General features: G+C 33.9%; 1 protein-coding gene across 11 annotated transcripts in view; it reads left to right on the top strand.

The window, feature by feature from the left end:
• The window catches only part of LOC141504033 (uncharacterized), a 101412-nt gene that overhangs the window by 41646 nt on the left and 37333 nt on the right, over positions 1 to 22433 (top strand). For 8 of the 11 annotated variants that reach the window (XM_074208871.1, XM_074208875.1, XM_074208870.1 and 5 more), the window contains 8 exons: positions 2136 to 2241; positions 3082 to 3131; positions 5889 to 6027; positions 6883 to 6917; positions 9117 to 9255; positions 10091 to 10140; positions 12893 to 13031; positions 16978 to 17054. In XM_074208871.1, the coding sequence (XP_074064972.1) occupies positions 2136 to 2241; positions 3082 to 3131; positions 5889 to 6027; positions 6883 to 6917; positions 9117 to 9255; positions 10091 to 10140; positions 12893 to 13031; positions 16978 to 17054 (735 nt within the window). The remainder of the gene's footprint in view (positions 1 to 2135; positions 2242 to 3081; positions 3132 to 5888; positions 6028 to 6882; positions 6918 to 9116; positions 9256 to 10090; positions 10141 to 12892; positions 13032 to 16977; positions 17055 to 22433) is intronic. The other 3 variants (XM_074208877.1, XM_074208873.1, XM_074208876.1) reach the window with 3 other exon arrangements.

Below are 22433 nucleotides of genomic sequence, written 5' to 3'. Positions count from 1 at the left end.
TAAAATGCTTCCAGTAGAGAGGATAGTCTGAAGGAAGAAAGGGTATTCAAAATGAACGTAAAAAGTGAGGGTTAGTTTTTTATATAGGGCTTAAGACGAGAAGCATCAAGTCTTTTTAGTAATTAAGAAACTGATTGAGACTTGGAATGATAGCTTTAGGATTGGATTTGATATGTATCAAGGATCCATTGTTAATTCTTATACATTAAATAATATTTTGAAATGTTGTACTTTAGAATAACTTTTAGTACTCCGTGAAGAAGCTTAACTGGAGCAGGTCTGAATTGATGAAATAAGGATTGCAGATGGGTCAGCTATTTAACACAGTGTCTAAAGCACTAACTCTATAGTCAGGATTACTAGATTTCAAATCAGACTTCAGACACTCAATAATTGCTTAGCTGCATGACCTTGGGCATATCACTTAACCCACTGCCTCCTACCCAACAAAGAGACAGAACTTGACCATGATTCAAGAAGTAGCAAATATTTAATGACAACTTGTTTTTATAGTTCATTTAATTTCTTTATTTTTGCTTTGTTCCAAGGCAGTAGGGCTAAGGAATTTGTCCATGATGATAGAGCTTGGTAATTTTCAAAAGTGTGAGAATGGTTTTTGTCCTTAGTTCCTCCTGATTCCAGGCCCTTGCTCCCTCCACTATGCCACCTGGGTGCCCATATCTTGCTTATTTTAGTGAAACATTAAGCTGTCCTTTGGGGTAACTTCACTACATCGAACCAAGGAGATAGGTGTTTGACTTTTTAAGGCTGAGGATTTGGAAATAATACCGAATGGAGAAATTGTTGTATCTTATATGACAGCAGTCTAAGGTTCCTTTTTAATATGGTACTTTTCAGGAAATATTTACCTTGAGCAATCTCATAGATTGCCACAGTGTTTCTTAAAGTCAGAGGGTTTTCCTTATTTCTATTGCCAAATGTAGGATCATAAATCATGGTAACATGGGAATCTCTCTTGTAGTTGAGATAGACAAATGAAGGAATTCACTCACAGGTTGATGCTAGAAAGAAGAGCAGAAATAATCCTGCTGAGGGGGAACTGCAGAGAAGGTGGTAATTGTCTCGAATACTCCACACTCAGCAATGGTTTTTTCAGTACAAGTGCTGTGCGAATCATTGGAAATTTTCCAGATGGTCAAGTTCTGTCTTTTTCTCCAGAATTTGCACATTTGTCTGTCTGTGTATGTACAAATTAGTATTCCAAAACAAATACCAATATTTAAAAATATGTATTTGTGTAAACACATAAAATACACACAGACACACCTATACATATATATTGATATATAAATATTTACATTTTATGACAGTAAGAATGAAAGATCAACATACCGAAATATTTTGGTGTTGAACAATTTCAGTCGTGTCTGATACTTTGTAGCAACATTCAGGTAGTTCTTGACCATGGGACCAAAGTCCATTGCCATATCTTTCTCTTGCTAATTTTGTACCAATGAAACTGTGGCAAACCAATTTTCATGGCTTCCTCAGGGTCACGGAGCACGTATGTTTCTGAGTCATGAAGTCAGATGGGTTCCAAATGATGCAACAGTCAGATATGAGATCCTCTTGAAGCATCATTGTAAATTCATGAGCCTTCCACCATCAATGTGATCAGTGTGAATTGATTAGGTAGAGTACCATGGCTGGTGTCCTGGATTTCTAGGTCTTGGAGAAGAAGACAAAGATATTCCAAAGCTGTTCTGTCAGAAGCGAGATGAGGAGATGACTGTGCTGCTCTAAGTCCTGACTCTCTCCTCCAAATCAGGGGTTTTCTTACCTTCCCTGTTAGATTATTTCTTGATGTTATGAATTGTGTAATCCATTAGTTTTCTCAGTTCCTAGTATTACAACGTTTTTCTTGTGATTTTTATAACATTTATCATTCTATACCATGAAACCTAGTATTTTTTTTTCTTATGGAAAAAAGTTTCCTTTAAATCAAATGTCTCATATAAGTGAAGTGACCAATTGAAAGGATTCCAGGATTTGGTTTTAGATCTAAAAACCTCTGACAGTTAAAATACTTTAGACAATATTGCATTATTTATATTGGTTATAGATTAATCATAATTTCACAAGTACCCATTAAATTTCTCATTCATTATTTTTAGGAAAAAGCATTCAAAACATTGAAAGGAAATGCCTTCATTACTAAGGGACCTGGAGAAGTTACACCAAGTGATGCATCTTCATTTGAGCTTGGAGCTACTGGACAGGGTAAGTTATTATATGACCATGATTTGCAATGTCCACATTGGACATTATTCCACGTGGGGAAATTTCTTTCATTTCAGATTTGCACTTGTTTTAGAGTTTCTAGTCTTATCGAGTACCCTGGGGAAATCAGTTCATTGTCTTACACATTCAAAACACTAAAAATGGTACTTGCTAATTGTGAAATTGCGCTCATCATCTGTGATGATGTGGTATCCCTCAGGTTGATAAATATGTTTACCGAATTGTCTTTTTCTAAAATGTCACTAAAAATTATAAACATGAAATGTAGTTCTTCTATTGATATTTTATTTTATCCTATTTTCTTGATATGAAAATTGATCATCTTTCTTCAACAGATATATGCATATTTTTAAGCTACAGAATTTCCCTCTAACCTCCCATCCCATCACATTCCTCCAGTCGTGAACAGTCAAGGGTGTAATGCTCATACTTTCATTTATATTTCATGTTAAACCTTTATATTTAATGTGCTTGACCTAAGAAGCATGTTGAAGAGAAACATTTTTTTGATTTCCCTCTTCTACCAAAACATTAAGTGTGCATTAGCAAAACCAGTCGTTATTTATATAAACATATTTCTTTGAATAAAATTGCAACTTTGTGCCCCTCACATATATAATAGGAACCTTCCTGTTCCATGATTCCTAAATTCAAAAGATAATCTCTTCATCTTTTCTATTCTCCTAGAATTTGTTTGAGGGGCTAATTTTGCTGGAGACCTTATGAATCAAAATATTTGTACAATTTAACTCTTCTCAGTAACTGCATCTCCAATTAATAATTTGACCTTTTTTCTGTATTTAATTTCTATGATGTCAGCATTTGGATTGGAAGAAGGAGAAGACTATAAATCACATTGGGCTGCAATGGTATTGTCTTTTGTCATTTTGAAATTTTCTAATGGATTGTTCCTTTCTAAATTACATTAATGATTGATATCGTTATTATTCAAGTTAATTACCAATTTGAATTCTAATGAAAATTTTAGAGCTGGAAGGCCCTAAAAACCTTAAGCCATGGGATCCACTTTGGTAACAATGAGATGATTTTATGGCCGATTGTGAGGGTATTTCTGCATGATGTTCACAGGAGAGGACAGATGGATAAAAAGGAAAATGACAAAGTAAACTCTGGATAATAGGAAAAGATTTCACTACATAGTTTAGGTCAGATTGTAAGTTTGGTTAGCAAAGAGGAGGAAGAAACATCCTTCCAGGAGAGAGGATAGGCTTAAGGAAATAAAGATACTCAAAAGGAATGTAAAGATAGAAGTAATATTGGATTTATGACTAGAAGCATCAAGTCTTTTCCATAATTAAGAGACCTTGATTGATAGCTTTAGGGTTGAGGATTTGATATGTATCAAGTATCTTTTGTCATTTCATATGCATATAATAATATTGTGAATTGTTGCATTTTAGGATAACTTTTAGTCCTCAGTGTAGAAGCTTAACAGGAGCAGGTCTGAATTGATGAAATAAGGATTGCAGATGGGTCAGCTATTTAACACAGTGTCTAGATCACCAATTCTGTAGTCAGCACTACTTGATTTAAAAGCAGACTTCAGACACTTCATAATTTCTTTGCTGCGTGACTTTGGGCAAGTCACTTAAACACATTGCCCCCTCCCAACAAGAAAGAGGTAGAGTTTATGAGTGGAGAAGCAAGAATGATTTAATGACAGGTTGTTTCTATAGTTTGATTTCATTTCTTTATTTTTGGCTTATTCTAAGGCAGTGGGGTTAATGAATTTGTCCTTGATCATAGAGCTTGGTAATTACCACGAGCATGAGAAAGGTTTTATCCTTAGGTCCTACTGATTCCAGGCCCTTCCTCTCTACACTATGGTGCCTAGCTGCCCATATTGTGCTTATTTTAGTCAAACATTAAGCGGTCCTTTGGAATAACTTCCCTTCATCAAATGAAGGAGATAGGTGATTGCCTTTTTAAGGCTGAGGATCTGGAAATGCGAAATGGAGAAATTGTTGTTTCTCATGTGATAGCATTCTAAGGCTCCTATTTAATATAGTACTTTTCATGAAATATTTCAGTTGTGCTATCTCACAGATCGCCACAATTTTTTTCTCCATATAAGAGAGTTTTCCAGGTCTATTGGCCAAATGTCAGATCAGAAATCACTGTGACATGGGAATTTCTCTTGTAGTTGAGATAGTCAGATGATGGAATTCACTCACAGCTTGATGCTGGAAATCATTAAAGGCAGAGGCATGAAGTGTGCAGAGAAGAAATCGACATCGGAAGTGTTATTGCTAATTTTATGCAACATTTATAGTAGAGTAAATTCTTGTAGCTGATAGATTATGAATCGTTAACATCTGGGAGTTTGGAGGCCTGGGTATTAAGGACATCAAGCACAAAGAAGAGCAGAAATAATCCCACTGGAGGAGAATTGTAGGGAAGGTAGTAATTGTATCAAATACTCAACTATCAGCAATGGTTTTTTCAGTACAAGTGAGGTGGGTGTCGTCATCATTGGACGTTTTCCAAATGGTCAAGTTCTGTGTGTTTCTCAAGAATTTTCCACATTTGTGTGTTTTGAATGGCCAAATTAGTATACGAAAATACATACCAATATTTATGAATATATATGTTTGTACACTCACACACATTCACGCAGAAACATCTATATTTACATTTTTATGACAATAAGACAAGTGGATCCACATGCACAGAAATATTTTGTTGTTGAACAGTTTCAGTCATGTCTAATGCTTTGTAGCAGCATTCAGGTTGTTCTTGACCACGGGACTAAAGCCCTTTGCCATATCTTTGCCTAGCTAATTTTATCTCCACAGAAACTTTGGCAAACCAATTTTAGTGGCTAGCCCAAGGTCACGTGACAGGTAAGTATATGAGCCTGGAATTCAGATGGGTTCCTAATGATGCATCATATTCAGACATGAGATCTCCATGAAGTGTCATTGTGAATTCATGAGCCTTCCTCCAGCAATGGGATTAGTGTGAAATGATTAAGTGAAGTTCCTCACCCTTGTCCTGGATTTCTAGGTCTTTAAAAAGAAGGAAGACATTCCAAAGTTGCTCTGTTAGAATAGAGATGAGGATATGATTGTTCTGGTGCAACTCCAGAATTGGAGGATTTTGAGATTCATGCCTCTGTCCTCCAAACAAAGGGTTTCTTACCTTCCCGCTTAGACCATAACTTCACATTAAGAATTCAGTAAGGGGGTCTAGGGGACGTAGTGGTTAAAGCAGTGGCCCTGCATTCAGGAGTATCTGGTTTGAAATCCGGTCTCTGACACTTAATAAGTACCTAGCTATGTGGCCTTGGGCAAGCCACTTAACCCTGTTTGCCTTGCAAAAAAAAAAAAATAAAACAAAAAACTTCACCTAGTATTTAAATGTTTGTCACGTGAGAATTATAAACTTTTTCAGTCTATATCACGAAAACTAATATTTTTTTTTCTTATGGACGAATAAATTGTCTCAAATAAGTGAAGAGAAAGACATATTTGCATGATTTCATTTTTAAATCTAAGATCATCTGACCATTAAAGTACTTTCGATATTGTTGCACCGTATCTATTAGTTATGCAGTAATCAAAGTTTTCTGAGGACACTTTACATTTCTATTCTATTTCTTTTAGAAAAAAGCATTCAAAATAATCTTAGAAAATGCATTAACTAATAAGGGATCTAGAGAAGTTAAACCAAGTGGTGCACCTCCAAGTATTTCTACTGGACATCATTCTCATCATTCACCTGACCTTGCTTCTACTGGACTGGGTAAGTTGGTATAGGGTCATGGTTCTCGATGTCTTCATTGGACATTACTCCATGTGGGGAAATTTCTTTCATTTCAGATTTGCACTTGTTTTAGAGTTGCCAGTCTTATGGAGTACCCTGAGGAAATCAGTTCATTGTCTTACACATTCAAAACATTGGAAATGATACTTGCTAATTGCGAAACTGGCCTCATCATCTATGATGATGTGGTAACCCTGAGGTTGAAGAATATACTTACTGAATTCTCTTTTTCTAAAACATCACTAAAAACTTTAAATATTGTAACTTAGTTTTTCAATCTATATTATATTTTTTCCAAATTTCCCTTTTAGGAAAAATGTGTCAGCTTTCTTTCACTAATATATGTAGAATTTTAAGCTACAGGATTTCCCTCTAAGCTTCCCTCTCATCACATTCCTTCATGTATGAACATTCAAATGTGTAATGGTCATATTTTCATTTATATTTCATGCTAAACCTTTATATTTAATGTGCATGACCTAAGAATCATGTTGAAGAGAAACTTTTTTGATTCTCCTCTTCTAGCAAAACATTAAGTGTGCATTAGCAAAACCAATTGTTATTTATATACACATATTTCTTTGAATAAAATTGCTACTTTGTGCCCCTCACAGATATAATAGGAACCTTCCTGTTCCATGATTCCTAAATCCAAAAGATATGCTCTTAATCTCTTCTGGTCTCCTGGAATTTGTTTTGGGTATAATTTTGCTGGATATGTTATGAATCAAGATATTTGTACAATTTTCCTCTTCTCAGTAGCTGTGTCTCCAATTAATAATTTGACCTTTTTTCTATATTTAATTTCTATGATGCCAACATTTGGATTGGAAGAAGGAGAAGACTACAAATCACATTGGTCTGCAATGGTATTGTCTTTTGTTATTTTGAAATTTTCTAATGCTCTGTTCCTTTCCAAATTACATTAATGGTTGATTTCGTTATTACTCCATTGTCATTTCTTGTACATAAAATAATGTTGTGAAATGCTGTATTTTACGATAACTTTTAGAAGCTTAACTGGAGCAAGTCTGAATTGATGAAATAAGGATTGCAGATGGGTCAGCTATTTAACTCAGTGTCTAGAGAATCAACATCTTTTCTTTATTTTTGGCTCGTTCTAAGGCAGTGGGGCTAATGAATTTGTCCATGATCATAGACCTTGGTAATAACCAAGAGTATGAGAAAGGTTTTGTCCTTAGGTCTTCCTGATTCCAGGCCCTTGCTCTCTCCAATATGCTGCCTAGCTGCCCATATTGTGCTTATTTTAGTCAAACATTAAGCGGTCCTTTGGAATAACTTCACTACATCAAATGAAAGAGATAGGGGATTGCCTTTTCAAGGGTGAGGATCCGGAAATGCAAAATGGAGAAATTGTTGTTTCTCATGTGATAGCATTCTAAGGTTCCTTTTAAATATAGAACTTTTCATGAAATATTTCCGTTGTGCTATCTCACAGAATGCCACAATATTTTCTCCATATAAGAGAGTTTTCCAGGACTATTGCCTAATGTCGGATCAGAAATCGCTGTGACATGGGAATTTCTCTTGTAGTTGAGATAGTCAGATGAAGGAATTTACTCACAGCTTGATGCTGGAAATCATTAAAGGCAGAGGCATGAAGTGTGCAGAGAAGAAAGGGCCATCGGAATGTTTATTGCTAATTTTATCCAACATTTATAGTAGAGTAAAATCTTGTAGCTAATAGATTACAAATCGTGAATCTCTGGTAGTTTGGAGCCCTGGGCATATATTAAGGACATCAAGCATGAAGAAGCGCAGAAATAATCCCACTGGAGCAGAATTGTAGAGACGGTAGTAATTGTATCTAATACTCAACTCTCAGCAATGTTTTTTTCAGTACAAGTGAGGTGGGCGTCATCCTCATTGGACGTTTTCCAAATGGTCAAGTTCTGTGTATTTCTCCAGAATTTGCACATTTGTGTATTTTGATTGTACAAATTATTGCATAATGTACATTGCATACTGTACAAATATTACTGCCAATATTTATGAATATGTATGTTTGTATACTCACATACACATGCACACACACATCTATATTTACATATTTATGACAATAAGAAAAATGGATTGACATGCACAGAAATATTTTGTTGTTCAACAGTTTCAGTCATCTCTGATACTCTGTAGCAGTATTCAGGTTTTTCTTGACCATGGGACTAAATCCCTTTGCCATATCTTTGACTAGCTAATTTTATCTTCACGGAAACTTTGGCAAACCAATTTTAGTGGGTAGCCTATGGTCACGTGACAGGTAAGTATATGAGCTGGAAGTCAGATGGCTTCCTAATGATGCATCAAAGTCAGACATGAGATCTCCATGAAGTGTCATTGTGAATTCATGAGCCTTCCTCCAGCAATGGGATTAGTGTGAAATGATTAGGTGAAGTTCCATGACCCTTGTCCTTGATTCCTAGGTCTTTGAAAAGAAGACAGTCATTCCAAAGTTGCTCTGTCAGAATAGAGATGAGGTTATGATTGTTCTGGTCCAACTCCAGAAATGGAGCACTTTGAGGTTCATGCCTCTGTCCTCCAAGCAAAAGGTTTCTTACCTTCTCTCTTAGACCATAACTTCACATTAAGAATTTAGTAGGTGTCAGCTAGGGGGCGTAGTGGATAAAGCAGTGTCCCTGGAGTCAGGAGTATCTGGGTTCAGATCCGGTCTCTGACACTTAATAAAGTACCTAGCTATGTGGCCTTGGGTAAGCCACTTAACCCTGTTTGCCTTGCAAAAAAAACAAACAAACAAACAAAAAAAAAACACCTAGCCTAGTATTTTAATGATTTTCACGTGAGAATTATCACATTTTTCAGTCTATATCATGAAAACTAATATTTTTTTTTTCTTGTGGAGGGAATTTTCCTACAAATTAACTGTCTCAAATAAGTGAAGGGAAAGACAGAAAGGTTTGCATGATTTCGTTTCTAAATCTAAGATCATCTGACCATTAAAGTACTTTCGATAATGTTGCATTGTATCTATTAGTTATGCAGTAATCAAAGTTTTCTGAGGACACTTTATATTTCTCTTCTATTACTTTTAGAAAAAAGCATTCAAAATAATCTTAGAAAATGCATTAACTAATAAGGGATCTAGAGAAGTTAAACCAAGTGGTGCACCTCCAAGTATTTCTACTGGACATCATTCACATCATTCACCTGACCTTGCTTCTACTGGACTGGGTAAGTTACTGTAGGGTCATGGTTCAGGATGTCCTCATTGGACATTATTCCATGTGGGGAAGTTTCTTTCATTTCAGATTTGCACTTGTTTTAGAGTTTCCAGTCTTAGCGAGTACCCTGAGGAAATCAGTTCATTGTCTTACACATTCAAAACACTGGAAATGGTGCTTGCTAATTGCGAAACTGGCCTCATCATCTATGGTGATGTGGTAAACCTGAGGTTGAAGAATATGCTTACTGAATTCTTGTTCTAAAACATCACTAAAAACTTTAAATATTGTAACTTAGTTTTTCAATCGATATTTTATTTTTTCCTAATTTCCCTTTTAAGAAAATGTATCTGATTTCTTCCACAGATAGTAGATTTTTAAGCTACAGAATTTCCCTCCAAGCTTCCATCCCATCATATTCCTTCATTTATGAACATTCAAATGTGTAATGTTCATACCTTCATTTATATTTCATGTTAAACCTTTATATTTAATGTGCTTGACCTAAGAAGCATGTTGAAGAGAAACATTTTTTGATTCTCCTCTTCTACCAAAACATTAAGCGTGCATTAGCAAAACCAATTATTATTTATATACACATATTTCTTTGAAAAAAATTGCCACTTTGTGCCCCTCACATATATAATAGGAACCTTTCTCTTCCATAATTCCTAAATCCACAAGATATGCTCTTAATCTCTTCTGGTCTCCTGGCATTTGTTTGTGTATAATTTTGCTGGAGATGTTATGAATCAACATATTCATGCAATTTTACTTTTCTCAGTAGCTGCATCTCCAATTAATAATTTGACCTTTTTTTCTATATTTACTTTCTGTGTTGTCAGCATTTGGATTGGAAGAAGGGGAAGGCTACAAATCACATTGGGCTGCAATGGTATTGTCTTTTGTTATTTTGAAATTTTCTAATGGATTGCTCCTTTCAAAATTACATTAATGATTGATTTCGTTATTACTCAAGGTAATTACCAATTTGAATTCGAATGAAAAACTTTAGAGCTCGTAGGGCCCTAAAAAACATAAGCCATGGGATCCATTTGGGAACCAATGAGATTATTTTATGGCCGATTTTGAGGATATTCCTGCATGATGTTTACAGGAGAGCTCAGATGAATACAAAGGAAAATGAGAAAGTAAACTCTGGTAAATAGGAAAAGATTTCACTACACAGCTTTAGGTCAGATTGTAAGTTTGGTTAGCAAAGAGGAGGCAGAAGATCCTTCCAGGCGAGAAGATAGGCTGAGAGAAGTATGCGTACTCAAAAGGAATGTAAAGAGTGAAGGTTAGCTTTTAATATTGGGCTGATTACAAGAAGTATCAAGTCTTTTCCATAATTAAGATACTGATTGAGACTTTGAGTGATAGATTTAGTGTTGAGGATTTGATATGTATCAAGTATCCATTGTCATTTCTTATACATGAAATAATATTGTGAAATGCTGTATTTTAGGATATCTTTTAGTGCTCAGTGTAGAAGCTTAACTTGAGCAGGTCTGAATTGATGAAATAAGGATTGCAGATTGTTCAGCTTTTTAACACAGTGTCTAGAGAACCAATTCTGTAGTGAGGACTACCTGACTTCAAATCAGACTTCAGACATGTAATAATTGCTTAGCTGAGTGACCTTGGGCAAGTCCCTTAACCACATTGCCCCCTCCCAACAAGGAAAGTGGTAGAATTTATGATTGGAGAAGCAAGAGTGATTTAATAACAGCTTGCTTCTATAGTTTGATTTTATTTCTTTATTTTTGGCTTATTCTAAGGCAGTGGGGTTAATGAATTTGTCCATGATCATAGAGCTTGGTAATTACCAAGAGCATGAGAAAGGTTTTATCCTTAGGTCCTACTGATTCCAGGCCCTTCCTCTCTACACTATGCTGCCTAGCTGCCCATATTGTGCTTATTTTAGTCAAACATTAAGCGGTCCTTTGGAATAACTTCCCTTCATCAAATGAAGGAGATAGGTGATTGCCTTTTTAAGGCTGAGGATCTGGAAATGCGAAATGGAGAAATTGTTGTTTCTCATGTAATAGCATTCTAAGGCTCCTATTTAATCTAGTACTTTTCATGAAATATTTCAGTTGTGCTATCTCACAGATTGCCACAAATTTTTTCTCCATGTAAGAGAGTTTTGCAGGTCTATTGCCAAATGTCAGATCAGAAATCACTGTGACATGGGAATTTCTCTTGTAGTTGAGATAGTCAGATGATGGAATTCACTCACAGCTTGATGCTGGAAATCATTAAAGGCAGAGGCATGAAGTGTTCAGAGAAGAAATCGACATCAGAAGGGTTATTGCTGATTTTATGCAACATTTATATTAGAGTAAATTCTTGTAGCTGATGGATTACAAATCATTAACCTCTGGGAGTTTGGAGGCCTGGGCATATATTAAGGACATCAAGCATGAAGGAGGACAGAAATAATCCCACTGGAGGAGGACTGTAGAGAGGCTGGTAATGTTCTCAAATATTCAACACTCCACAATGGTTTTTTCAGTACGTGTCATGTAGGCATCATTGGATGTTTTCCAGATGGTCAAGTTCTGTATATTCCTCCAAAATTTGCACATTTTTGTGTCTGTGTAAGTACAAATTTATATATCAAAATACATACCATTATTTAGTAATATGTACATGTGTACACTCATAAAACACAAATAGATACACATACATATATGTACATTTTTACAAAAGTAAGAAAGAACAACATGCACAGATATTTTGGTGTTGAACAATTTTAGTCATGTCTGCTAATTTGTAGCAACATCCAAGTTGTTCTTGACCATTGTCATATCTTTGTCTAGCTAATTTTATACCTCAGGAATCATTGGCAAACCAATTATAGTGGCTTCTCCAGTGTCTCGTAGCAGGTACTTTTCTGAGCTTGGAAGTCACATGGGTTCCAAATGATGTATCAAAGTCAGACATGAGGTCCTCATGAAGCATCATTGTTGATTCATGAGCCTTCCACCAGCAATAGTATTATGGCTGATGTCTTGGATTTCTAGGTGTTGGAGAAGTTGTCAGTGCAGCAGCTAGGTGGTGCAGTGGTTAGATCATCAGCCCTGCAATAACGAGTACCTGATTTTAAATCCAGCCACAGACAATAATTACATAGCTATGTGACTTTGGATAAGCCACTGAACCCCACTGCCTTGCAAAACAAAAGAAAAGGAGAAAAAAAGAGAAGTGAGGCATATACGAAAGCATATTCTTCAGAATAGAGATAAGGAGATGCCTGTGCTTGTCTGACTCCTGAAATGGAGGTTTTGAGGTTCATGACTCTCCTCCAGTTAGAGGTTTTCTTTCCTTCCCTGTTAGATAGTTACTTGAGGTTAAGAATTGGGTGTGGGCTATCAATTTTCTCAGTTCCTAGTATTTCAGTGTTTAAGTCTATCTGTCTGTATCATGATAAATCATATTTTTTCTTATGGAGGAAAGTTTCCTGTAAATCAAATGTCTCAAATCAGTGAAAGTTAAAAATCTAAAGGTCTGCATGATTTGGTTTTAGATCTAAGAACATCTGACAATTAAGGTACTTTTGATATCATTGAATTATTTATATTACTTATAGATCAATCAAACTTTTCAGAAGACACTTTACATTTCTCATCCGTTACTTTTAGAAAAAATCCCTCCAAAAAAAGAAAAAAATTGTATCAATTAATAATGGACCTAGAGAATTTAAATCAAGTGATGCACCTCCAAGTATTTCTACTGGACATCATTCTCATCATTCATTTCAGCATGGTGCTACCGGACAGCGTAAGTTACTATAGGGCTATAATTCATGATGTCATCATTGGACATTATTCCCCATGGAGAAATTTCTATCAATTCATATTTCTGCTTATTTAATGGTTATTTCCTTGAAGGTAAAATTAGATTATATAGTTTTGTTTAACAAACAAAAAGAAAATATCATATATGAACTTGGCATTGGGACTGGGGAAGGCATAGGAGCCTAAGTTCAGATATGTAGTGTATATGATTTTACATAAAGTCTCAAGACCTCTTACAGGTTTAATTTTTGTAGTCCAATGTGAATACTTGCCTGAGCATCAGTTGATTAAGACATTAGAAATGAAATCTAATACGACAAAAACAAAGATGAGTAGGTGTTGGAGAGAGTGTGTGTGAATTCAATGAAAAGAGAGAGAGAAGAAATAATCATGTATAATTTGTAGTTGCTGTTTGGCTCTGATAATTGTCTCTGTTAATGGTTATCTCATCTTCCTTATGATTCAAGTATATGTCACAATTCTTTTTGATTGTATGGACTAGACCTGCATTTTCATTGACGTGAGACCACTCCCTTTAGTAATACTGGTTACCACTTTCTCTGAAACCAGAGAATTGGCTTACTTATGATATGGCAGTGATTTGTTCATCATCATACTCCCAGTATTTAAAAGAGGTAAGACTTGAGTTCAGGTTTTCCTCATTCCTTGAGCAGTCCTCCTTCCAGGCTTTCTCTCCTATACTCCAGAATTCCAGTCCTAATTTGTGGTGTCCAAAGCAAATATTGCATTAATCTTCTAGACAACATGAGAAAAAAAAATCCAACAACAGATTTCTTTAATTTTTTTCAACCTGTTCTCTCTTTAACTTGGTTTGTCAGGTCTTCCTCCCTCATGGAAAGATATCTGTTCATGTAGTCTCTAAGAAATTATTATTAATATCTTGAAGAAATACTTTTCTTTTGTAATAACCTTTAAAAATAAATCATTTACTTGACCTTTTAAATTATTTAGGATTTGAAAGTTGAACTTGTGCAGAGATCAGATAGATTATTCTCTCTTCCTCTGAACATTATATCTCTTTAAATGAAAAATAAAAGTGTTCTAACACTTATGGCTGATATATTTTGTCTCAGTTTGAGCAGATAATTCAGCAAAATCTAACATTATCCTAGGCATTTATGTATTCCATTCTGTCATGTTTATGTTCTTTTTGTCATTTTGTCCACAAAGATAAGATGAGGCAATTTGTCACATGCTTTTCTGAAATTCTGGTACTCTATCATGACAGACAATCCCTTTGTAACTCAGTCTAGTAACTCCATTGAAATGTGATGATATTTTGGTATGCATTGAGAGTGAATGAGGTCACCAGGAAAAGCTCTCAAAACAGATTGATTATCTCTATTCCCACAAAAGTGTCCAACCATTTCTGAGGCTTTGTAAAGTCAATAAAGGATAAAGACTAAGGTAAAGGCTGTTAGATTTAGCAATTATGATAACATTGAAAACCTTGCAATAAGTTTTTTTTTTCATTAATGTTAGGTCCAAAGGCAGATGAATGGGTTTAAGAAGTGAAAATGACTAGAAATTAGACAATGAAAATGAGGGGAAATATTGGACAATAATTTGAGAAGATGTCATGATTAACTGAAGTATAGGTGGAGATCCCATCCTTTTAAAGGATCCAGAAAATAAGATGTTCTATTTATATTCTGGTGTTTATCCTTTCCAGGAATCATTATCCTTTACTTATAGTTTGTCATATTTAAAAGGATCTATTTAAACTCTGTAAACTGTCTTCATGCTAAATTTGTCACAAACAGTGAAAGTTAACATACTAAATCTTCAAGAAGTTTGATTATTCTGGGGAAAAAACTATCTTGCAAATCAAATTAAAATACATCACATTTGGGGGAAAATGATGTTTTAAAACTAAATGGAGTGTCAGCTATTTAGCGCAGTGGATAAATCACCGGTCCTGGAGTCAGGAGTACCTGGGTTTAAATCTGTTCTCAGACACTTAGTTATTACCTAGCTGTGTGGCCTTGGGCAAGCACTTTAACCCATTTTGCCTTGCAAAAATAAAACAAAACAAAACAAAAAACAAATGGCAGCTCTTTCTATTAAAATACAGTCACTGAACAAATCCAAATTGTCTCAAGGCCAAGAAGACATGGTCTCATCTCTGACACATACTGGCTAAGAGACCCTGAGCAAGTCACTTAGGTCCCTAGGCAATTCTCTAAGACTCAAAGTGACAGAGAAGATATTGGAATTTCTTCATCTGAAAGTTGTCTTGAGATAGATCACAGGTTAAACCTCACATGTACAGGTTCAACTTTCTAATCATAGATAATTTGAAAAGTCAAGTGTATGTTATTATCAAAATGTTATCACAAAAGAAAGCTTTTCTTCAAGGATCTTACTAATAGTTTCTTAGATACTACATGAACAGTTAATTTTTGATGAGAGAGTGATCCAAGTAAAATAAACAGTATGCATAAAAAAGTAAAAGTTATAAAGCTAGATTTTAATTTGAGTGAGTGCAGGTAAAGATTAAATATGTGACATGGATTAAAACTAATATAATATTTAACGGTTTATAGTTATCTTCCCCAAAATTAAATATAATCAGCGGAATGTAGTTACCATACCAGGGAATTTAATTTTAATTCTGTCATTATCCAAGATCCATCAGTGAAGCTAATTATATTATATTCAGGTTTAACTGTTTATCTGGGTTTTCCTTCAATCGATTTGTTTGACCTGTGGCATATATTTTTTAGAAGTTCTGTTAATTATCCTTTCACCTCGGTCAATATCTCTTCATGTTTTCATACTCCATCTATCTCTGAGGTAACTAAATGTTTTATAACACATTTTATATTAACTGCTGGAGTAATATCTATTTAGTTTATTTGCATAATTTCTTCACATAATCAGAGAAGCTTATAGGGTTCATTAATGTACTTTTATTTCCCCATGGAACATGGCACCATGAAAGGGGCTGTTTTTTTCCTATTCTTTCCTGATCAGTGGTTTTACTTGTAAGATTTTAAGTTTTGATTTCTCTGTGTTTTGAAATAATCAAATTGATTTTGTCTTTTTTAATTGATTTGTAATCTCACTGCCTAAGTCATGATTTTCTGTATTTCAGAAATTCATCTATCCTATAATGAATGACTTTAGAAGTCTAGGTGTCTTGTTAATCACTTTTCTACTCCTATGAAAAGAAAATTTATTAAACGTGAATGAGAGAAGTAGACTCCAGGGAGTCTGATTCTGTGTGTTTATATATCATCAAATTATCCTTCAAGGATATTTGACTTGATATCCAAAGAATTCTCTGATTTTGCAGGTGTATTCAAACAATGAGCAATTCATAGTTATGAAGGTCTTGTTGCTAACCACTCACTACTAATTTTCACTTAAAGCGTGATATCCCCATCCCTATGATGCTATTTTACTCTATAACCAATCCCATTGATTCCTCCGCCTCCCCAACTCTGTTTTTAGTTCTCTTGTAATTCTAGAAACTAAATAAAGTCTAGTAAATCCCTCCCTTCCAGTATTGTCATTGAGAAAGGCCATTGATCCAACATATGAGTTACTGCTAGCCTAACTAATAAAATGATCATGTACATGTACATTGTCTCTCAGTTTTTTTAATTTTTCAATGTAAGAGTTTCATCAAGATTATATGTATTTAAGTCTTCACAACTTGTGAATTGGTTTGAAATGGCTATGTCACAACAAACAAAGTGTCGTAATAGATTTGAGATTATAAATTCATCAGCTAAAGTCAATAATTTGTTAAATAGAAATCTTTTATTTAATATCTCGATTATAAAAATAAACTAGGCAAATTAAAGCTGTCATAGCTTCCATTGCTAGTAATGATGGATTTTCATTTATGAAAGAAAATTAATTGTAAGTAATATAAATGTTTTGCTTACATATTAATATAGATTTAATACATGAATTGGAATTTAAAGGACCATCAGAGGAAAGACACGAAAGTTTGGATAAAAATGACCAGGAACAGGTATGTAAAAATGATATTGAAATTTCTGCTATGTGATTCAATAAAAGTGATTTTTCTGTGAGTTTTGAATTTTAGAACTTATTTTACTTTTAAATGCACTTTTACCTGATTTCAGGGGGTAAAATTTTCTGTGGGTGTCCAGGGACTTCATCTCTATTGTATATTAATGGAGTAAAGGAGTTGTTCCTGGATATGGTTCACTGGTGGTATTATTGTAAATTTCTTACATGGTAAGGAAGTTAACTTAGGATACTGATCATCTAATTATCTTTCCCTTAATTGACAAAATAATGACAATAATTGAAATATCATGGATTTGAGCATCTTAATTCTAAATTCTTTCTCTTAAACAGTCTAAAGTTATTAGTCATCAATAACAAAATAATTCCCTAGAATGCCCAAACCTAGAACTCTATATGATCTTAGACATGTATACAGAATTTTATCAATTTGGTAAAAATCTTAATCGATGATTTTGAAGATGCTATAATAATAAAAGCTTGGCATTGATGACCTTCTTTAACCCAACTAATGAACCCTGTCTGTTGTATACTTAAAAGTAGAAGATGTTGTGTGACTGAAAATTACTCAAATGAAGCAGCCTTTTGTATTTGAACAACTCTAATTGATTGGGATGTTTTTCTGAGGTTGAGCTATAAGTCTCTAATTATTTGATGGCTATTATCCCAACATCCCTAAATCTTCTCTCCTTCATACTAGACACCAACAATAGCTTAGTAGACCTTTTAAATGAATCCTAGAAGACTTCTAATTCTGTTTTAATTCTTCTGAAGGCACTGTAGTTTCTAAGCATAATAATACAGATGTGGTCTGAGTACACCAAAGTAGAGGATTCTTATGTCTCTCATGAAGGATGGTGTAGACCTTTGTCTGTAGACAAAGATAAACTCAACCCTCTTGTTAGTCGAATTACATTAAAGTTATGAGACACTAGCAAACACGTGTAAGTTTTTCTTTTATGAACTACTACGAAAAAGTATTGCCCATTATGTACATATGCTGCTATTTTTTTAATCCAAGTTCAAGATTTAAAAATTTTTCCCTTTTAAATTGTCTTGTTATCATCACTCTATTATTCTGTCTTTTCAAATTATCTTATCAAATATCCTTTCAAATTTTTGTTGCGTGATTTAATTTTATCTATAGCCTCCTTGATATTAGAATTCTATTTATCATTTCATCCGGATTGAGAATTTAAAATGTTAAAGAGAATAAGTCTAAAGGAAAGCTACTAACTCCTTTTCAGATTGAATTAATATTGGTTAGGTTTTCCTAAAGGAAAAGCTATCTAGTTTTCCTTTAATACAGTCCACATATTTCATTTCATAGACAAAGATTTTGTCAGAAACCTCTGCAAATTCTTGGTGACATCCAAGCATACTGTGTCTTTTACATTTTGTGAATCTCATCATCTATTCTCTAGTCTACCGATAATTACTTCAGTTAAATTTTAAATATTTTATATGTTTTTCCAACTACATGTAGCAATATTTTGTAACCAATCATTTGTGCAAGGTTTTGAGGTTTACATTTCTCTCTCACCTTCTCTATTCTGTCCCCATGACAGAAAACAATTTGATATAGGCTCTACATGATAAACGGAGATCTATATTCATCACGGTGTGAGAGAAGAGCCAGATCCAAATGGAAGAAAGAAAACATAAAGGAGAAAAAAATGACATAATGCACATGAAAACTTTTAAAAATTGAAGATAATAAGATAGGGATGATATTTTCCAAACACAGGTCTTAAAATTGTCTTTGTTCATACTACTGCTGAAATGAACTAGTCCATGATGGTTGATCATCATCTATGCTATTTTTAGTGTGTATAATGTTTTCTAGTTCTACTCATTTCATTCAGCAACAGTTCATGCAAATCTTTTGCTTTTCTGAAATCCCATCTCTCTTATTTCTTATATAAAAATAGTATTGCATCATATATATATATAATAGCCACTTCAAAAAGATCAGCTCTGAATATTTTTGTGCATATGGGATTTTTACCCCTTTTCATCATCTCTTCAGGATATAGAGTCCCAATAGAAGAATCATGGAAACAGCTTATACCCATTATTTTGTCCTTTGGGTTTAATTACAGATTGCTCTCTAGAAGGATCAGATGAGTTCACTACCCCACTGACAATGCATTAGTGTCCTAGTTTTCCCACAACCCCTCCAATATTGATCATTTTACTTTCAAGTCATTTTAGTCAATCTGAGTGGTGTGAGGGTGGTAGCTTAGAGATGTTTTAATTTTCATTTCTCTCTTCAATAATGATTTAGACCAAGTTTTCATATGACTGTAGATAGCTTCAACATCTTTCTATCAATTGGGGAGTTTTTTTTTTAAACAAATTTGACTTTGTTCTCTATATATTTTAGAAACAAATCCTTTGGCAGAAAGAACTAGTAAACATTGTTTCCCAACATACTACACTAATTATCATCTTGTCATAGTGATTTTGTTTGTGCAAATGTAATCAAAATTATCCTGTTTGTTTTTTATCATGTTCTCTGTCTCTTCTTTGATCATAAACTGTTCTCCTTTCCATAAGTCTGACAGGTAAGCTATGTCTTAATAGGTCTCTCTCTCCTTAGTATTTCTGATACTGACTTCCAGTTTTCCCTGTAGTTTTTATCCAACAGTGAAATTTTATCCCACATGCTGGAATCTTTGGGTTTATGAAAGAGTAGATGATTATAGTCATTTGCTACTGTCTCTTTTGAACCTAATCTGTTCCACTGATCCTCCACTCTATTTCTTAGTCGACACCAAATAGTTTTGCCAACTGATGGGTTACAATATAATTTTAGATTTGGTCTGGCTAGGCTGTCTTCCATTACCTTTTCCAGTCATTAATTTCCTTGACTTCTTGACCTTTTGTTCCTCCACATGAATTTAGTTACTATTTTATCTGGCTCATTAAAGTAATTTTTTTGGAAGTTGGATTGGTGTGGCACTAAATCAGTACATTAATTTCAGTAGAATTTTAATTTTTATTACATTAGCTTAGTCTACCCACAAGCAAGTATTTTGTGTTTTCCACATTTATTTTAAATGAGATTTCTCTTTCTATCTCTTGCTACTGCAGCTTGTTAGTAATATATAAACATGCATAAATTTGTGAGAGCTTATTTTATATCCTCCAACTTAGCTAAATTTGCTAATTGTTTCCAGTAGTGTTTTTAGATGATTTTTCTAGTTTTCTCAGGTACACCATCATATCATCTGCAAAGAGTGGGAATTTTGTTTCTTCATTATACATTCTGATTTTTTCAAATTCATTTTCTTCTCTTATTACTAATGCTAAGAATTTTAATACAGTATTGAATAACATTAGTAATAATGGGCATTCTCGTATCAGCCCTGATCTTCTTCTAGCTTATCTTCATTACATATAATACTTATGGATGGTTTTAAATAGATCATGCTTATCATTTTAAATAATATTCCATTGATCCTATGCTTTCTAGTGTTTTAAATAGAACTGGGTAATGTATTTTGCCAAAAGATTTTCCAGCATGCATTGAGATAAGCATATGATTTCTATTAGATTTATTATTGACATGGTCAATAATGCTGATAGTTTTCCTAATATTGAACTAACCCTGCATTCTTGATATAAATCCTACTTGATCATTTTATTATCTTAGTGAGTACTTGCTGTCATTGTTTTCTAATATTTTATTTAAAATTTTTGCATCCATGTTCATTACAGAAGTTGGTCTATAAATTCCTTCCTCTGTTTTGACTCTTCCTGGTTTATGTATCACCATTATATTAATAGCAGGGAAGGACTTCGGTATGCCTCCTTCTCCTGTTTTTTTCAAACAGTTCATATGGAATTGGTACAACTTCTTCCTTGAATGTTTGGTGCAATTCACTTGTTAGGGAGTTCATTGATAACTTGTTCTATGTCTTTTTCTGAGACAGGGCAATTTGCATATTTATTGCCTCTTTAACCTGTGCAGGTGATATTTTTGTAAATTTTCTTCCATTTCACTTAGCTTATCAAACTAATTAGACTACAGTTGCCAAAATATTTTGAATTTTTTCTTTCTATAAAAATTTTATTTAAGGCAGGGGGTTTTGAGTGACTATCCCTGGGTCACACAGCTAGGTAATTATTAAGGGTCAATTCAGGCCCTACCGACTCCTTGGCCTCTATTCTATCCACTGTGCCACACAGTTGCCCCTCAAATTATTTCTTTAATTTGCTCCTCATTGATCTTCATATCAGTTTTTTCACTTTTGATACTGGTAATTTGGCTTTCTTCTTTTTTTAAATTAAGTTAATCAATGATTTATTTATTTGATTTTTTCAGAAAAGCAACTTTTAGTTTTATTTATTAGTTGATAAGACTTTTTGCTTTTGCTTTTGTGGATTTTCATCTGTATTTTTCAGAATTTCTAACTTCTTATTTAATTGGTGATTGTTAATTTGTTCTTTCTCTAACTTTTTAATTATATGCTCAGGTTATTGATTTCCTCTTTATTTTATTCATGCATGCATGCATCTAGGAATATATTATTTCCCATAGTAACTTCTTTGACTGGATCCCAAAAGTTTTGGTATGTTGTCTCCTTACTGTCATTGTCTTGCCTGAAATCATGGCTTCTTTCTATGATTTGTTGTTAGATGCACTCATTCTTTTAAATTAGGCTAATTAACATTGTAATTAATTTTAGGGATGTCTCTTCATGGCCCTTTATTCCACATGATTTTTATTGCATCATGATAAGAAAAGGATGCATTGAATATTTCTGCCTTTCTACATTTGAATATGAGATTTTGATACATGGTCATTTTTTTGTGTAGGTGTCAGACACCACAGAAAAAAAAGGATATTCTTTTCTAATCCCATTCAATTTTCTCCACAATTCTATCATATCTAGGTTTTCTATCAACATATTCAGCTCCTAAACTTCCCTCTTATTTATTACATGCATCTAATTCTTATTACATGCATCTAATTCTGACAGAGGAAGCTTGAGGTCCTCCTTCAGAAGAGTTTTTCTTTCTATGTAATCCTTAGCTTCTCATCTAATGGTTTCGATGTTATACCAATTGGTGCATACATATTTAGGATTGAATTTACTTCATTTTCTGTGGTACATTTTAGGATGATATAGTATCCTTCCTTATTTCTTTCAATGAGATCTATTTATGCAACTTTTTTGCCTAAGATGAGGATTACTACCCCCTGCTTTTTGCACTTCATATGAAACATAAAATATTCTGCTCTAAACTTTTAACTTTTCTCTGTTTATATCTCTCTTCTTCAAATATGTTTCTTATAAGTGCATATTAAGGGATTTTGGTTTTTAATTCATTCTACTGTCTGCTTCTGTTT

This window comes from Macrotis lagotis, unplaced genomic scaffold (assembly GCF_037893015.1).
Source record: "Macrotis lagotis isolate mMagLag1 unplaced genomic scaffold, bilby.v1.9.chrom.fasta BILBYCTG032, whole genome shotgun sequence".
NCBI lineage: Eukaryota > Metazoa > Chordata > Mammalia > Peramelemorphia > Peramelidae > Macrotis > Macrotis lagotis.
This window is presented reverse-complemented; position numbering and strand designations above follow the sequence as displayed.